Source organism: Osmerus mordax, chromosome 10 (genome assembly GCF_038355195.1).
Source record: "Osmerus mordax isolate fOsmMor3 chromosome 10, fOsmMor3.pri, whole genome shotgun sequence".
Taxonomy (NCBI): Eukaryota; Metazoa; Chordata; class Actinopteri; order Osmeriformes; family Osmeridae; genus Osmerus; species Osmerus mordax.
In genome coordinates this window covers 15,999,028-16,016,401 of record NC_090059.1, presented here as the reverse complement: position 1 = coordinate 16,016,401, position 17,374 = coordinate 15,999,028, and the positions used below count along the sequence as shown (strand labels likewise).

The window sequence follows — 17,374 nt, the reverse complement described above, 5'->3', positions numbered from 1 at the left end:
ACTACTGCAAACAAACAAACGACCCCCTCATCTCACAACAATAACACGTTCCCACACTTTGGAAGTAAAAAAAAAGAAAGAGAGAGAGAGAGAGAGGAGAGAGAGAGAGAGAGAGAGAGAGAGAGAGAGAAAACGCCTTCTGTTCTTTCCCTGGCTGAAAGAGAAAAGAATTGTTGGGAAAGTGTGAAAGTCTGATGGTGATGAAGAGGCCCTGGTAATGATACCGTATCACTCATCTTCATCACCACTTCTGCTCTCTGAGATCCAGAAGGCGGCAGGACTCGACGCTCTGCTAATGATTAGATGTGGTGAAGCCTCCCAGACACACACACACACACACCCAGACACACACACACACACGCTCCCAGACGAACACACACACACGAACAGACATCCAGACTGTTCTATAAAGGTATTACTTAATGAAAACATTTGAAGAGAAAGTGCTGTTTACTGTGACTGCTCTTGTGATTGCTGCCTAAACAACACATGGACCGGCAGGGGGGAGGAGATGGAGAGAAGCATGAGAGAGGTTAATGGGTATTCCCCATCAGCTCAAGTCTGGAGACGTGTATTTTTTAATAAGAACGTTCTAATCAAACTCCATCAGAGGAGTGAGATCAAAGAGCCAGTTTTCTTTTTGGCTTCCCCTGGCCTCCTCCTCCTCCCCCTGGCCTCCCTCCTCCTCCTCCCCCTGGCCTCCTCCTCCCCCTGGCCTCCTCCTCCTGGCCTCCTCCTCCCCCTGGCCTCCTCCCCCTGGCCTTCTCCCCCCTGGCCTCCTCCTCCCCCTGGCCTTCTCCCCCTGGCCTCCTCCTCCCCCTGGCCTTCTCCCCCTGGCCTCCCTCCTCCCCCTGGCCTTCTCCCCCTGGCCTCCTCTTCCCTGGCCTTCTCCCCCTGGCCTCTTCCTCCCCCTGGCCTCCTCCTCCCCCTGGCCTCCTCCTCCCCCTGGCCTCCTCCTCCCCCTGCCTCCTCCCCTGGCCTTCTCCCCTGGCCTCCTCCTCCCCCTGGCCTTCTCCCCCCTGGCCTCCTCCTCCCCCTGGCCTCCTCCCCCTGGCCTCCTCCCCTGCCTCCTCCCCCTGGCCTCCTCCTCCCCCTGGCCTCCTCCTCCCCCTGGCCTCCTCCCCCTGGCCTTCTCCCCCTGGCCTCCTCCTCCCCCTGGCCTCTTCCTCCCCTGGCCTCCTCCTCCCCCTGGCCTCTTCCTCCCCCTGGCCTCCTCCTCCCCCTGGCCTCTTCTCCCCCTGGCCTCCTCCTGCCCCCTGGCCTTCTCCCCCTGGCCTCCTCCTCCCCCTGGCCTTCTCCCCCTGGCCTCCTCCTCCCCCTGGGCCTCCTCCTCCCCCTGGCCTCCTCCCTCCTCCCCCTCCTCCTCCCCCTGGCCTCCTCCTCCTCCCCCTGGCCTCCTCCTCCCCCTGGCCTTCTCCCCCTGGCCTTCTCCCCCTGGCCTCCTCCTCCTCCCTCCTCCTCCCCCTGGCCTCCCTCCCTCCCCCTGGCCTCTTCCTCCCCTGGCCTTCTCCCTGGCCTCCTCTCTCCCCTGGCCTCTTCCTCCCCCTGGCCTCCTTCCTCCCCCTGGCCTCTTCCTCCCCCTGGCCCTTCTCCCTGCTCTCCTCCTCCCCCTGGCCTCTTCCTCCCCCCTGGCCTCTTCCTCCCCCCTGGCCCTCCTCCTCCCCTGGCCTCCTCCTCCTCCCTCCTCCTCCTCCTCCCCTGGCCTCCTCCTCCCCCTGGCCTCCTCCTCCCCCTGCCTCCTCCTCCCCCTGGCCTTCTCCTCCTCTCCCCAGCCTTCTCCTCCTCTCGCCCAGCCTTCTCCTCTCCCTGGTTTGTCCCTGGGCTTGGAAAGGAAGCCAGTGGTTCTGGCCTGCTAGACAGGCCTGCTGTCAGAGCTAGACAGGCCTGCTATCAGAGTGTCTCTGAGAGAAAGACCCAAAACAAAGAGAGAAAAAGAGAGAGTGGTGTCAGTGACAAAGAGACATTGAAACAAGACAAAGAGAGAGAGAGAGAGATGCAGACAGAGACACAGAAAAACAACAGGGAGAGTAAAACAAATGGAGGTTTAGATGCAGACAGGTAGCCTTTCGTGCCGAAATCCACTGAGACACAGCGAGGCAGACAGAAACACAGAGAGAGACAGGAGGCAGGACTGGCAAACACAGGACAGGGCCACTGCTGGGATAAAGCACTTAGAGGAGGAAGTCAACTGAGACTGTCTCCCTCTCCAGCCCTCAGCCTCTCACTCTGTCGCTCCCTGTACCCTCCTCTGTCTCTCTGCCTATCCTCGCCTCCTCCTGACCCAAACACCATGTGTAACTCTGTTCCCACCTTCCTTCTCCCTCTCTCTCTATCTCTCTCTCTCTCTTTTTCTCCTCTCTATCCTCCTGTCTCCCTCCCTCCCTCTCTCCCTCTCTCTCTCTCTCTCCCTCCCTTTCTCTCTCTCTCTGCTTCCTCGCCTCGTGTGTCTCTCTGTGTCATGTCAGCTACGGGTGATGTCACCGTCCTTAAAGAACGGCTGCCCAGTTTAAAACACTTCTTAAGTGGAGAATTAGGCTCCAGCCGGCCTGACAAACAAACACATAAAGAGATTGGACTGTAAAAACACTGGAATATGTGAATAGAGGGAGAGAGAATGTGTGTACTATGCGTGTCTGTGTTAGGGCGAATGCGTGTGTGAGTGTTAGTGTGTGCATGTGCAGCACACCACATCTGTGTGTCTAGAATGCGTGTGCAGCGCATCCATGGCCGTGTGTGTGACCCCGGTGGTGTGTGTGTGTGTGACCCCGGTGCTGTGTGTGTGTGTGTGTGACCCCGGTGCTGTGTGTGTGTGTGTGTGTGTGTGACCCCGGTGCTGTGTGTGTGACCCCGGTGCTGTGTGTGTGACCCCGGTGGTGTGTGTGTGACCCCGGTGCTGTGTGTGTGTGTGTGTGACCCCAGTGGTGTGTGTGTGTGTGTGACCCCGGTGCTGTGTGTATGTGACTCCGGTGCTGTCTGTGTGTGTGTGTGTGTGTGTGTGTGTGTGTGTGTGACCCCGGTGGTGTGTGTGTATGTGACCCCGGTGGTGTGTGTGTGTGTGTGTGTGTGTGTGTGTGTGTGACCCCGGTGCTGTGTGTGTGACCCCGGTGCTGTGTGTGTGACCCCGGTGGTGTGTGTGTGACCCCGGTGCTGTGTGTGTGTGTGTGACCCCAGTGGTGTGTGTGTGTGTGTGTGTGACCCCGGTGCTGTGTGTATGTGACCCCGGTGCTGTCTGTGTGTGTGTGTGTGTGTGTGTGACCCCGGTGGTGTGTGTGTATGTGACCCCGGTGGTGTGTGTGTGTGTGTGACCCCGGTGCTGTGTGTGTGACCCCGGTGCTGTGTGTGTGTGTGACCCCAGTGGTGTGTGTGACCCCGGTGGTCAGGCTGTGACGTCGTCTCTCCGGTGTGTGTCTCCAGTCGTGAGCCTGGAGGGCCGGGCGATGCACCTGGCCACGCTGGTCCTGGAGGCGGAGCAGCGCGTGGAGGCCCTGAAGGCTCAGGTGCGGAGCGAGGGCCCCGGGGAGAGGGAGGACTCGGACCGGGAGAGGCAGCTGAAGGCCTGGGAGTGGAGACACCGGCTGTTCAGACGCATGCAGACGGGCTTCCAGCACGCCGGTAAGGTTTCTGTCTCTGTTGTGTGTGTGTGTGTGTGTGTGTGGGGGGGTGGATGGTTCTGGTACAGGGTCAGGTGCGTCGACCGCTGGAACACGACGTCGAGCTGTAGGAGTCCTGCGATGCTGCTGTCTCCTGACACAGGAGGAACACACACACACACTCTCTCTCTTACACACACACACACTCATACACACAGTGGCAATGTGTCCTTTAGTTTAGCGCTCAAATCTGCCACGCATGCAGGCATGTACAGTATATCTGTGTGTCATTCCTCTTCTCATAGTACAGTTGGTGCCCAGATCTTTCCAGAGTCGCCTTGATTTCACTTTTTTTTGGTGTCATTCTGTCTGAGCTGTTAATGGCTTCCATGTTATGACGGCTGGGACAGAGTCATGTGTTTATGCACTTGTGTGTGTGTGTATGCGCTTTCGTGTATGTGTGCTTGAGTGCATGTGTATCCTGCGCGTGTCCAAGCGAGTGCCTGGGGTATGCATATGTGTGTGTATGTGTGCGTGCGTGCGTGTGTGTGTGAAGCGCGTCTGTGTTCCCTCTTTAACTTTTTACAGGCGTCTAATGCCACGCGTGGTGGAAGGACAGACTGACGCCCCCTTACACCAGAATCAATCTGGACTTTGATGCACAGAGGACTTTTCCCTCTTTATTACACACTGGAACACACACTTACTCACACACACACACACACACTCACGCGCACACACACACTTTTATGAGTGGGCTGTTTTGTAGGTTTTTCCCAGGCTCTGTTCTACAGTAGTGTGATTCAGATAGGGGTCCAGACCTAAGACACAGCACAGCCTGTTTGTTTGAGAATACAGCAGTGCTGTTGTCCCGTACACACCGCTAAGCTGGAGAACACCGTAGTGTTATGAGAAGACAGAATATGTGTTTATAATATCTCCCTCCTTACACTAACACAATATGAACTGCCTGTCTGTCTGCCTGTCTGTCTGTCCCAGGTCCTCCGGAGGCTCCCAGTAGTGTCCGTCTGTCTGTCAGCAGCAGCACCAGCCTCAGGGTGGACTACCTGGAGCCCCTCAGTGTCAACTCAGCTGTGGTCACCAAGTACAAGGGTGAGCTGCCTATCTCTGGCTGTCTGTCTGTGTCTCTGTCTGTCTGTCTGTCTGTGTTTCTGTCTGTCTGGCTGGCCAGCTGTGTCTATGTCTGTCTGTCTGTCTGTCTGTCTGTCTGTCTGTCTGTGTCTCTGTCTGTCTGGCTGGCCAGCTGTGTCTATGTCTGTCTTCCTTTCACTGGGGTTAGTGTGCATACTTCTTATCCTCCAAATATGTGTTTATTTGACGTTTGTTGTGCCCGTTTCCCAGTGGTCTGGAGCGTCTCTCCATCCTTCAGTCCTCTCCTGGGAGAGCTGCTGTTGGAGGACACCAGTGTGTTACAGTGCAACATCACAGGCCTCACTCCGGTGAGCATCCCTTCCTCTTCTACACACACACACACACACTCACTCACACACACACACACACTGAGGTGGACCACCAGTTTCTCTAGGTCTCCATGCCTCCCAGCTTCACTAACTACTCTCTTTCAATCCACAAAGGTCTATTCCACTCTTGAGCGATCAATTAAAGGTCAGACTATCGCACACCGTCGAGTATTTAAAGTATATACCCTCCAGTCGCACGCCCAGACAAGTGGAAGCCATCCCCAGATCAAACTACGTGTTGGTTTTTGTGAAAAGGGCATCCGACATTCTGTCAGAGCACGGCTGTGACCTAGATTCCTGCAAACTCAATTTCCTCCCGACTCACCTCAAACCAGGGCCGGAGATAGAGGAGGCACACCATCTTCTAAACCTCTGTTTACGACTGAGAAAGCACTCACAAAAACACGGCGTCTAGCTACGCGTCAGCTGGTAACGCTGGCTGATAAAACATGGACGGACAGTGGCCGCTTCTCACCAAGGTCTCTGACGAGCATCACGTGTGCATGAAACACTGGCTGCTGAGTCTGGGTTCGCTAGCTCACTATTCATCAGGCTGATCCCACAACATTTTTACATTTTACATTTTTAGTCATTTAGCAGACGCTCTTATCCAGAGCGACTTACAGTAAGTACAGGGACATTCCCCCCGAGGCAAGTAGGGTGAAGTGCCTTACCCAAGGACATAACATAATTTTTCACTGCCGGGGAATCGAACCAACAACCTTCTGATTACTAATCCGATTCCCTAACCGCTCAGCCACCTGACTCCCTTCCAGGACTCCAGGGGGACTCCTGGCAGTTTTGGCTCCGTGGAAACATACTTTATTGTGCTCCAAGTCTCCCATCCGTGTCTTTCATAACAGAGAACCCACTGCCGCACAGTTGTGGGCCAGACCATAATACTCAGACGAGCAGCTTGTTAGCTAGCCTCCCCTTGAGAAAGCACCCGATTTATGTTTGACATTTTTAAACGGGAACAGAGACAGCCGGACTTCTCCTCTGGCCATGACCGCTGGGCTGTTATTGGTGCTGTCGGACCCCGTAGCTTTGTCAGCCTGAGGCCACCCCCGTCACATGACAGGGGTCAGGATGAGGTCAGGGAGTTGGCGGCTCCCTGATTGATCTGGCTGAGAAAGGAGAGAGCTGGCTGGTTCCACAGCAAAGCCATGTGTTACTGGTGTTAGCTACAGGAAGGGACACACACGCACACTCACACACTGGGATTGACACTGACAAAGGCGTTAATAAAGAACAAACTGCTAAAACACGATGCACACACACACACAGAGCACAACGCATACATCCCACCGACATACATCCAAGCAACTGTTTAAATATGAATGTATATCCAAAGTTGGACTGCTAAGGTGTGTGTGTGTTTGTGTGTTAAAGGGGACTTACTACTACGTCCATGTGTCTGCATACAACATGAAGGGCTGGGGCCCCCCCCAAATCTCCACCCCTTCCTGCGCCACCCCCTCCAGTAAGTCCTTCTCCTTCTCTATCCTCTCTTCCTTTCAAATGTACTCAACATACTCAAAATCAACAGGAAGTTGCTGTAAACTTTCAGGCGTGTGTGTGTGTCTGTCTGATATTTGTGTACAAATTTACATTTAGTAATTTAGCAGACGCTCTTATCCAGAGCGACTTACAGTAAGTACAGGGACAATTCCCAGAGGCAAGTAGGGTGAAGTGCCTTGCCCAAGGACACAACGTCATTTTGCACAGCCTGAATCGAACCGCCAACCTTCTAATTAATAGCCCGGTTCCTTAACCGCTCAGCCACCTGACTCTACACGTGTGTCTAGGCGTGTTTGTCTCTTCACACGCGCGTGTCTGTGTGTTGACCTTTACTTTCCTCCGCGATCTCACACGCCCGGCTCACCGCTTCGCAGATCTAACCTCATTGGGCGTGAAGCAGGTTTTCCGACAGGGTGGTGACGTGGGCGCAGCGTCAGCTCCGAGATGTTGTGATGGTGCGGGGGTGACAGCTGGAGGCCCCCGGGCCAGCAGGAGCCCTGCTCCAGACGTCAGCGCGTGTAACCGTAGCTCGCTCGTTAGGAAGACTGGTCTCTCCTGTCTCCGCAGACGCTGTGAGGTCATACTGCCCAACAGCTGAGGCGCTGGGAGGCCAGGACGGATCTGTCTTCCTCTCTCTCTCTCTCTCGCTCGGTCTCCTTCCTCTCTCTCTCTCTCTCGCTCGGTCTCCTTCCTCTCTCTGTGTCTCTCCAGATTCCTCCTGCTCCGTGGCGCTCTCGAGCTCCCTCTCTCTCGCTTTCAAACTCTGTCTCTATCTTGATCTATCTCTCTCTCTCCCTTGCTCTCGTTTTTTTATATAATTCAGTCTTTCTCTCTGCCTATCTGTCAATCTCTCAATTTTTCTTTCTTTTTTTACTTTCTTTCTAAATCCCTCCAGCTTTCTGTTTCCTAGTCTCTCTCTCTCTCTCTCTCTCTTACTCAATCTCTCCCCAACTCTCTGCCACGCTCTTTCTCTCATTCACTCTGTTTCTGGGTGCATCTCATCTGCCTGAGGTGTCTCTTTCCCTGTCATCTCACCTCAGCAACACTTTGCTGTTCATCCGTGAAACATGTGCTTCAGATCCTCAGTTGTCCTGTTTGTGGGGAGGGTATAAGGAAGGAGGGAAAGAGGGGAGGTTAAAGCACCAGCGTAGACTGGTGAGACTTGTCCGCAGTCGTTCAGACCTCCAGAGAGAGGGATTCCCTCGCCTGCACAGCATGTGGGAGGACTGTCTGGAGCTGCTGTGGAACATCCTCAAAGTGCGTCAACTCATGTTGACTTTCCGTGGTCTCTTAGTACCTGACACTTGTAGATGTTCTGAGGGAGGTGAGGGAGGGAGGTGAGGGAGGGAGGTGAGGGAGGGAGGTGAGGGAGCCCATCTCGTGTGATGGGTGTAAACAATTCTGTCTCGTGCCTTTATCATAGCGTAATCTTTTAAATTATTGTTTATGTTTTGGCCTTGTATACATTGTAGATAAGGACATAAAGTTCAAACTAAAACATGTCCCATCTTCACTAGCATTTCCAGCAGAGCAGACACCCGGCCTATGAGTGACTGTTCAAGTATTCATTATTGACGTGTGTGTGTGTGTTTGTAGTACACAGGTACACAAGAGTGTGTGTTAAAGAAAGAGAGAACTGGGCTTCCCTCTCCTCCCTCTGTGTTTGTGTTTTCCCTACCGCTGGAAATATTTGCATGTCTGTACGAGGGCTCAGCGCAGGGCCCAACACTGGCCGCCTTATATCAGGCCGGCTCTGGCCATTAAAGAGCCTGGTTGTGTTGTCCAGGACAGGAACCTTTCCGGGAATAGAGCTCACCGTGTTTTAGGCCCCCCTCTCCCAGCCTCCCTGGCCCCCCAGACCCCCCCAGGGGCCCAGCTCTGGGGGATGCCTTATCACCCGTACATCGTCTCACATCATCATCCTGCAGCTTCTCTCTCTGCATCGTAACAGAGATGGCTACTACCAGGGCCAGGCACTCTCTCTCTCTTTCCTATCTCTCTTTCCTATCTCTCTCTTGCTTTCCTTACTATCTTTCTCTTTCCTTTCTCTCTCTTTCCTATCTATCTTTCTCTTTCCTATCTATCTCTCTCTCCTCTCGTCTTTCCTAGCTCTCTTTCCTTTCTCTCTTTCCTTTCTCTCTCTTCTCTCTCCTGTCCTATTTCTCTCTCTCTCTTCGCTCTTCTCTGTCCTATATCTCTGTCCTTTCTCACTCTCTCACACTATCCTTCTCTCACTTTTTTGTCTGTTTCTCTATTTCTCTCTCTCTCTCAGTCTCTCTCTCTCTGGCCCTGTTTACCTCCCTGTTTACTGTGAGAGTGAGGGGACGTCTGTGTGTATGTCTGTGTGTAAGTGTGTCTAATTGTGTGTGTGCGTGCGAGAGGGAATGGTGGGGGGGAAGGAGGGAGGGAGGGAGGAGGAAAGGGACAGGTCTAAACATACTGAGGGCTTTCTCAGTCCTCCTGTTCCCAGCCAGTAGCAGCGTGTGCTGGAGTCGTCTCTCAGCCAACCACAGCTTTCTCACACGGGGGTGTTTCAGCCACCACACAGACCCCTCTTCTCTCCCGGCTCCTGGCCGCGGTGCTCGCCTCAGGGGGCTGCGCTCACTGATCCCTGCTCCGATGAGCTGCCGATAAAGGCAAACTGCCGTTGTGTCGCGTGAGGTGTAAAAATCCTTTTTTTTTTATGTTTGTCTATCGTAACAGAGAGTGTGTTGTGTGGTTGTTGGGAGCAGATGTTGGGTTAGGGTTTGTTATGTGACGTTTTCCAGCCTAGTCTTGGGTTTGGTGCAACAGTAAAATCTCTAAGGATATACTAATGGTGTGAATACAGTCAAATACTTTAAGATGTATTCATCCCAGTGCAATCACTCTCAGTGGAACAGTGCCATGGATGAGAGCTGGGATTTATCAATCTAACACAGCTACTTTGATTTCTGCTGTGATCACACATTGGCTTTAAGTTCCAGTCCAGTTGTTGGATGTTACTGTTCTTGGCTCCGAGTTCCTGATGATGTGTGTGTGTCCCTGCAGGTTGGAGGGAGATCGACGGACGTGCGCCGCGCCAGCGAGGCCAGAAGGAGGCGCTGGACCGGCTGCTGGGACAGATCAAAGAAGAGCATCACCACTGTTTGTGCCACGGTATAACCTCCCATCTATCCTCCCACACCCGCCCTGGCTGGTGCTAGAGACTCACCCTGGAGAGTCTTCCAGAGGGGGGATGATTTGGTTCACACTGACCCCAGAGACCAGGGAGAGACCAGGGAGAGACCAGGGAGAGACCAAGGAGAGACCAGAGAGAGACCAGAGAGAGACCAGGGTGAGACCAGGGAGAGACCAGGGAGAGACCAGGGAGATACCAGAGAGAGACCAGGGTGAGACCAGGGAGAGACCAGGGTGAGACCAGAGAGACCAGGGAGAGACCAGGGAGAGACCAGAGAGAGACCAGGGAGAGACTAGAGAGAGACCAGGGTGAGACCAGGGAGAGACCAGGGTGAGACCAGAGAGAGACCAGGGAGAGACCAGAGAGAGACCAGGGAGAGACTAGAGAGAGACCAGGGTGAGACCAGGGAGAGACTAGGGTGAGACCAGAGAGAGACCAGGGAGAGACCAGGGAGAGACCAGGGTGAGACCAGAGAGAAACCAGGGGGTATGGTGGAGGGGTTATAGGACACTCTCCTCTGACGCTCTTTATGACTGCTTAGGGAATGCGACAGCATAAGGTGCACAGAACAAATATCTGCTGTTAATAACATACACATAGCAACCTGGCTTGTTGCTAGACTGGTACTAAGCCCTCGACGGAGGCCTCTGTGGAGATATGATCCATGCATCCCCACGTCTCCCAGGTCTGGAGCCCAAACACACCTACTCATGAGGCAACCCTGTAAATGTCAACGCTCGTTCACGTTGACGGTTTCACACCAGCTGTGGGTTCGTTTTCACCAGAGCTGTTCAGTCAGTATTGTCCTGCCCCGGCTACCTCTGCCTCGCAGTGGGTGCAGGGCTGGGGTTGTGCTGGGGGCGGGTGTAGGGGTTTGGTAGTATAGACGTGATGTATGATACACAATATAATAGTCAGCATTCAGCAAGCAGGCGACGCACCCCCGACCCTGCCCCGCATTTTCCAGCCGTCGCCGCCGACCACGAGCAAGTTCACGCACGGTAGCCCGGGTCGTTTGTCCCGGGGTCATGTTTGTTGTTCCTGTAGAGCTGGGGCCTGTCCGTGCGCGGCCGAGGGGTATAAATTAACACTGACTGCAGACTCCCCCCCCCCCCCCCCCCCCGAACGCCAGCCCCCCTCTCCCCTACAGGCCTCCTGAACCCCCTGTCTGCTGCCCCCCCCCCCCCAACCTTCTCTAAACACTATTAATTAAACTGTGAAAGGGGCCTTCACTAACACAGGCACCTCAGTGGATGGCTATACCTGTCTGTCTCACTCAGTGTCAGGCAGGCAAGCAGGCAGGCAGCATGAGGGCTATGGTGGCTGGAGAGAGAGAGGTCTAGGAGGGCGTATGGGAGGGGGGCGTAGAGAGGGCGAGGTAAGCTGGTATTCTTGTTATTCCACCTAGACTCGTCTCATGAAAAGAAAATTAGTTCATTTCGGCCCTGAATAGGGGATTTATTGATTTAAGTGGTCTGAGCCTGAGAGAGAGTGCCTTGGGGGCTTATTGGGGTGGAAGAGAGAGTTAAGGTGTGTAGGGGGAGACTCCTGGTTTCTAATGAATTGCAAAGCACATTATCTCACTTATTCCTCCCCCGCTCCCCCCACCCCCCAACTAACCAATCCAACCCCCCCCCCCCCCAGACCCACTAAAAATAAACATGTTCCCACCAAGAGACCTGACCTCCCTGTCAGTGAGAGACTAAGGGTTAACACAAGCACACACACACAAACACACACACACACTTCAACTCCTTGGCCTCCTCCTAGCTTGGTATAAGGATTTTCTCCTTTTTTTTTTTTTCTTGCTCTGCAAGTCAGGAAAACATACCATGCTCTGACACCTCTACTCTGTACAGGTAAACACACACACAAACTCCAGCCCAGCCCCCCCCCCCAGTCTCTCTATGGGCCTATAGTCTACTGGCAGCATGGCTGTCAACTGTCAGAAATCCACCAGAGCGCACCAAGTGACTGAAAACATTCCACTGCCGCTGTGTTATGAGAAGTGTCAACTTTGTTGTCGTTAATTTAACAAGTTGCCATAGCAAGGACGTTCCCCCAACGTGACAGTGTTTTGACGGTGTTCAGCTATTAGTGCCAAGTAAAGTGAGGGGAAAACCAATGACAAATTGCCATCAGAGGTTAGACGGTGTAGCGGTGTTCTGTTCTATTAGCAGTGGATCAAAACATGATGGAGCCTGTTTCCTTGTCTCAGCAGAGCAATGCAAAGCACCGCCACATGTCAGAAAACACTCCGTATCCAAAAGCCTTCGCCATCTCTTCCAACCCACCAGCAAATTTGTCAAAAGCTTGAAAAGGTAAGATCGTGACAATCAATGTATTAACTTGAGACTGAGATGATTATATAACTGTGTATGGTGTGGTCCTGGGTCAGTATATAACTGTCTGGTCTGGTCCTGGATCAGTATATAACTGGTCTGGTTGTGGATCCACAGGGGCCTGTATTTGGGTAATGGGTCAGTATATAACTGGTCTGGTTGTGGATCCACAGGGGCCTGTATTTGGGTAATGGGTCAGTATATAACTGGTCTGGTTGTGGATCCACAGGGGCCTGTATCTGACCACCATCCTCTACAGAGATGACAACATCCTGGTGACCCCTGAGGACCAGATCCCAGTGGTGGAGATAGACGACTCCTACTCCAGCTCTCTCATGCAGGACTTCCTGTGGTTTACTAAGGTCAGCGTCACTCCCTGTACCTTCAACACTGACAACACTCTATGACCCTCTACCTTTCAGCATTGATGGAACTGTGAGAAGGAAGGTTTTGGTTTGCCTCGTCAGATAAGTGTTGTGTGTGTGGGTACCTTGTGGTCCTCCAGGTGTCCTACCTGTGGGAGGAGATCCCCTGGCTCCAGCAGTGCCTCATCCCTTCCCAGTCCTCCTGCTCATGCACCCTGCAGACACGCCTCAAGATGCTGCAGGCCGTGTCGCACCTGCAGGTACGGCCACACCCACCAGCTCTACACTGACCTAGCCTAGTGTGTAACTAACGAACAGAACCGTGGCCTAAAACATATTTACAACCAACCCATTGCGGTTTTTTACGTCAGTTCTTGACCTATGAACATTGGTTAATGGTATCCAATTAAGTGTCATTCTTGGCTCTCTTGAAGGGCATGCTGGGAACCCAGGACCTGGGACAGGTGTATTTTGAGCCAATCAAAGACAAGCACGGCAACGCCCTGCTGGTGTTGATACGAGACATGAGCATCTGTCCACCTCTGGAGGGGGTGCGTTGGACGCAGCTGTGCAAGCTCCAGCTCCAACGCAAGTCCATATCCTCCCCGGAAGAGCCCACTGCTCTGGACATGCTGCTCATCACCCTCCACGTGAGTTATCTTAGCTTATTTTAGCTTAGCTTAGGTCAGATTAGCTTAGTTTAACTGAACCTTAGCTTAGCTCAGTTTACCTTACCCTTAGCTTAGCTCAGTTTACCTTAGCTTAGCTTACCTTAGCTCAGTTTACCTTAGTTTAGCTTACACTTATCTTAGCTTACCCTTAGCTTAGCTTAGTTTAGCTCTGTATCGTTAGCCACACTTGGACAGCATCCGGAGCTGCTTCATGCTACTGAATTGTAGCATGTCAGTCTACAACAGTGTTTTACAGTGTATATGTTGTTTGTCTGATTGTAGAACACAGTAGGGATGATAGCCCATGTTCCTTCCGGGTTAACCTTCCATTGTCTGCATAGTGAAAATGAAAGAATTCAAAGCAGCTTTGTGGATAGGCAAGTAAAGATCAAAGTACACTTACTTCTTGACACAGATCTAAATCTGATCCGTAGTCCATTTCAGTAAATATTTACATATCCCAAATCCTTTACTACACTCAGCCCAGAAACAGTAGGAAGTCAAACTGAAATACGTTTCCAACGACAACACTGTGGTTCTTTCAACTCTCACTCGTGTTAATCAGCTTACAGCTTGTTCCCAACTGTCACTTTCTTCCACCTAGCCCAGTTGAGTCATAGAAGGCATTTAAATGCCAGATAAGTCCCATGTTATCCAGCCAGCCACACTATCTCAAACCTCTCACCTAAAAGTCCCTCAAGTGCCTTTTTCACTCTTCCAGATGAGAATAATTGTACAATTCAACAGACCTAACCAAGCTATTGTTTACTGCATCTCCAACAATGTTTCGATTGTGTTTTTCTGCCCTTGGTAAATACAAAAAAACAAAGGACAATTTGTATTTTCTGTGCCACAGTACAAACCTGATATCCATAGTCGTAGACTTAGTTTGTTTGTGCTGTGTCGTGGTTTGGGTTTGTCAGTCTGAAACAATGGTTTGCATCTCAGTATGTGGCACCGCAACAACAATACTGATACTATACATCATAAAATCATGTTTCTCGGCCAGATATGTTTGGTAAAAACATGATGATGTGGTTGTTTTGTAATATAAATGTTGTCAGTTGAAATACCACAGACTCAATTTTCAAAGTAGCAGCACCATCAAAACAAACAATACAAGTCAACAATACGTCAAAGAATGGGGCCATTGAATGGGTTCAGTGTGGTTAGCAACAGCATGAACCAAGTGGATTCTGTCAGCTTCAGCACTCATTCCCCTGTGCTGTGCTGCTTCCAGGAGAAGCTGGCCTTCCACAGACGGAGTCGGAAGCTGCTGTCGCCAGGCCTGTACCTGGGCTACCTGAAGCTCTGCAGCTCCGTGGACCAGATCCGAGCCCTGGTCCCTCAGAAGCTGCCCAACGTTCTGTGTCACACCAAGATACGAGACAACTGCAATGTTTCCAGGTCAGTAGACGCTGTGTTTGGGACTTGGGCCCATTGGTTGGTTAATATCCCTAATTGGAATTGGGATTATAAATAGTTTGTGTGTTTCTATTTGTGTGTCTCAGGGAGGAGTGGCAGTGGTTGCAGGCCCTGGCCTCGCTAGACGAGTCTCTGGAGATGGACCAGGATGTGCAGAGCGCTCCACACCGCCTCCTCCAGGACCTCCGCAGCGCTGCCAAGGACCTCATGGCCCACATGAACATCCCCGTCAGCCAGGTCAGACAGCCAGCCCCCTCCTAGGAGCCTCTGATCACCCACACTAGACCACCGCAGTCTGGCTTCCCTCAGCCCATCCCACCAAACACTCTCCAGGGTTCATTTCCATGATGCTGGTTGCCATGACTGCCAACTAGCATCAACCAGCTGAAACCAGCCCATTCAGGGAACACCAGATTCCATCATGTCACGTTGAGTTTATTACATTTCTAGTATGTACTGGGACATGCAAGTATATTGTAGTGTGTTCTATCCTCTTCTCCGCCTGCTGTGTGTGTGACTGTGCCCCCGCGTGCTCCCCAGGCGCAGGACTTCCGTGTTTACAGCCAGGAGGTGTTGGAGTTTGGGGAGAAGGTATCCTTCCTCCTGCTCCTGCCCCCCTCAGATGACGTGTGCACGGCCCCGGGGCAGAACAACCCCTACACCCCTCGCTCCGGCTTCCTCACCCTGCCCCTGCAGATCTTTGAGCTGGGTCAGTACCACCACAACCACCGCACACACACACACACACGCCCCGCGGCCAAACTGGACCGCCAAAAACACAACCGTCAGTCCGGATCAGGCCGTTGATTGTTGAAGTGACGGTTTAGTGGTTGGTTTTCCGTTTGACCGATAATCTTCGATTGTGGACGTGGTTATTGATGGAAGCTACCGGCGTTGAGGCGAAGACTCTCGCTGTCGCTGAATGTTAACTTGTAAGTGTGCGTTTCTCCAGTCCACTTTGACGCCTACAGCCCCAGCTTCATGGGCCAGTACTGCAGGGTGTCCGCCCTGCTGGAGCTGGAGTCGCTCATGGCCCAGCAGACCCTGAGAGAAGCCTTCTCTGAGGCCGAACTCAACGCCGCCAAGCAGAAACACCAGAAGGTCCAGGAGCAGATACAGGTGAGAGAGAGGAGAGAGAGGAGAGACAGAGAGAGACGGAGAGAGGAGGAGAGACAGAGGGAGGAGAGGAGGAGAGACAGAGAGATGGAGGGAGAGAAATAAGCAGTGGAGAGTGTGTGTGTGAGAGAAAGAGAGTGTGTGAGTATCTGGTAATACCTTCTCTAACCTTCACGCTGCCGTAACCCTCCCTCACGTCCTCTCCCAGCACATGGAGGAAATCTGGCGCGAGGCTCGCTGGATCATGGACGCCCTGCAGTACGCCCGTTACAAGCAGCCCACGGGAGGCATCTCCCTGGCCTGGATCATAGATTTCTCCAAGGACGTGGTGCCCGACAAGCCTCACTCCACCTCCTCACAGCCAGACTACCTGCCCTCCCCCATGCCCTCACCAGAGCCCTGCCGCAAACACTCAGGTGAGAGCGAGAGAGGGAGACTGAGAGTGAGAGAGAGGGAGAAAAGAATGATAGAAAAAGACAGGTTATAAGACAGGTAAAAGTCTTACTTATAGAGATATACCTTTCAGTTCAGTTCTGTTCTCACCATGGACTGTGTAACGTGTCTGTAACCCTTAGACCACGGGCTCTCCGACGAAGAGGTCTCGTCTGAGGTCTTCCTCACCACCGACAGCGACTACGACTCCAGCCGTGCCCAGAGTCCCCGCGAGCTGGACCTTCTCCCCTCCTCGCCCATCTCCTCCTCCTCCTCCGCCCCGCCCGAGACTCCCGGTTACCTGCGTAGCGACGGAGGATGTGGGGGAGGAGCCCTGAGCGACACCACCCCCGACGTCCTCCAGGCCTCGGACCCCCAGCCGGGCCCGGGGGAGCGGGTCGGTGGGGGGGAGAGGCGCAGGAGCAGGGGGGGCGGAGCTCTGGAGCTCTTCGACAGTGACTTCATCCTCCCGAGCCGGCAGATCGAGCTGCTACGCATCACGGAGAAGCGGCAGGCCTTCTGCGTCCGGACCAGCAGCCTGGAGTTCCCCTCCGCCCCCCACCCCGCCTCCTCCTCCTCCCAGCCTTCCTCCTACACCGTCTCCCCCTCGGCCCCCTCCTCCCCCCCGACGCCGCTGGCCGCGCCCCTCCTCCGTGGACCGCTGCTGCCCCGCCGAGCGATGCCAGCCTCCCCCTCCGCCCGCCCGCACCCTGTCGGAGGACAGCGGCACCCAGAGGCTGTCGTCGCCCTCGCCAGGCCCGCACAGGAGAGGCTGGCACGCCACGCTGAGAGTCTACCCCCAGTACCGCACGGGCCTTCCCAAGGAGACCAGCATCAAGGTGCTCTCCCTCTCTCCCTCCCCCTCTCTCCCCCTCTCCCTCTCCCTCTCCCTCCCTCTCCCTCTCTCTCCCTCTCTCTCTCTCTTTGTCTCTCCTTACCTCCTCTTCTAACCTCTGTCCATCTGTCCCGTCCCCCCTCCCCAGCTGCGGGTCACCCGGGACACGTCGGCGCGGGAGATGGTGCAGCTGGTGGTGCAGGAGATGAACGCCGTCTCCAGGCGTCTCCTGGGGGCCCAGGAGCAGGGCGTGTACAGCCAGGAGCAGCTGCAGCACTTCGGCCTGGTGCTGGTGGTGGAGGACAGGGAGAAATGGCTACAGGACGACTTCTGCCCCTTGGAGCTCCAGAACCCCTGGCTGAGGGGAAAGCTGTGCGTCCGCATCAAAGAGTACTCCCCGCTGGCACTGAAGCACAGCCGGGCGACCACCGTGTGA

The 17,374-nt window shown here is 53.8% G+C and overlaps 1 protein-coding gene across 1 annotated transcript in view; it reads left to right on the top strand.

The window, feature by feature from the left end:
* The window catches only part of ankfn1b (ankyrin repeat and fibronectin type III domain containing 1b), a 24,329-nt gene extending 6,955 nt beyond the window's left edge, over positions 1 to 17,374 (top strand). The window contains exons 3-18 of the mRNA XM_067244127.1: positions 3,415 to 3,612; positions 4,590 to 4,703; positions 4,953 to 5,050; positions 6,464 to 6,554; positions 9,623 to 9,730; positions 11,974 to 12,073; positions 12,324 to 12,456; positions 12,600 to 12,719; positions 12,894 to 13,109; positions 14,371 to 14,537; positions 14,642 to 14,792; positions 15,096 to 15,264; positions 15,508 to 15,674; positions 15,880 to 16,087; positions 16,247 to 16,905; positions 17,087 to 17,374. Of these exons, the coding sequence (XP_067100228.1) occupies positions 3,415 to 3,612; positions 4,590 to 4,703; positions 4,953 to 5,050; positions 6,464 to 6,554; positions 9,623 to 9,730; positions 11,974 to 12,073; positions 12,324 to 12,456; positions 12,600 to 12,719; positions 12,894 to 13,109; positions 14,371 to 14,537; positions 14,642 to 14,792; positions 15,096 to 15,264; positions 15,508 to 15,674; positions 15,880 to 16,087; positions 16,247 to 16,905; positions 17,087 to 17,374 (2,987 nt within the window). The remainder of the gene's footprint in view (positions 1 to 3,414; positions 3,613 to 4,589; positions 4,704 to 4,952; positions 5,051 to 6,463; positions 6,555 to 9,622; positions 9,731 to 11,973; positions 12,074 to 12,323; positions 12,457 to 12,599; positions 12,720 to 12,893; positions 13,110 to 14,370; positions 14,538 to 14,641; positions 14,793 to 15,095; positions 15,265 to 15,507; positions 15,675 to 15,879; positions 16,088 to 16,246; positions 16,906 to 17,086) is intronic.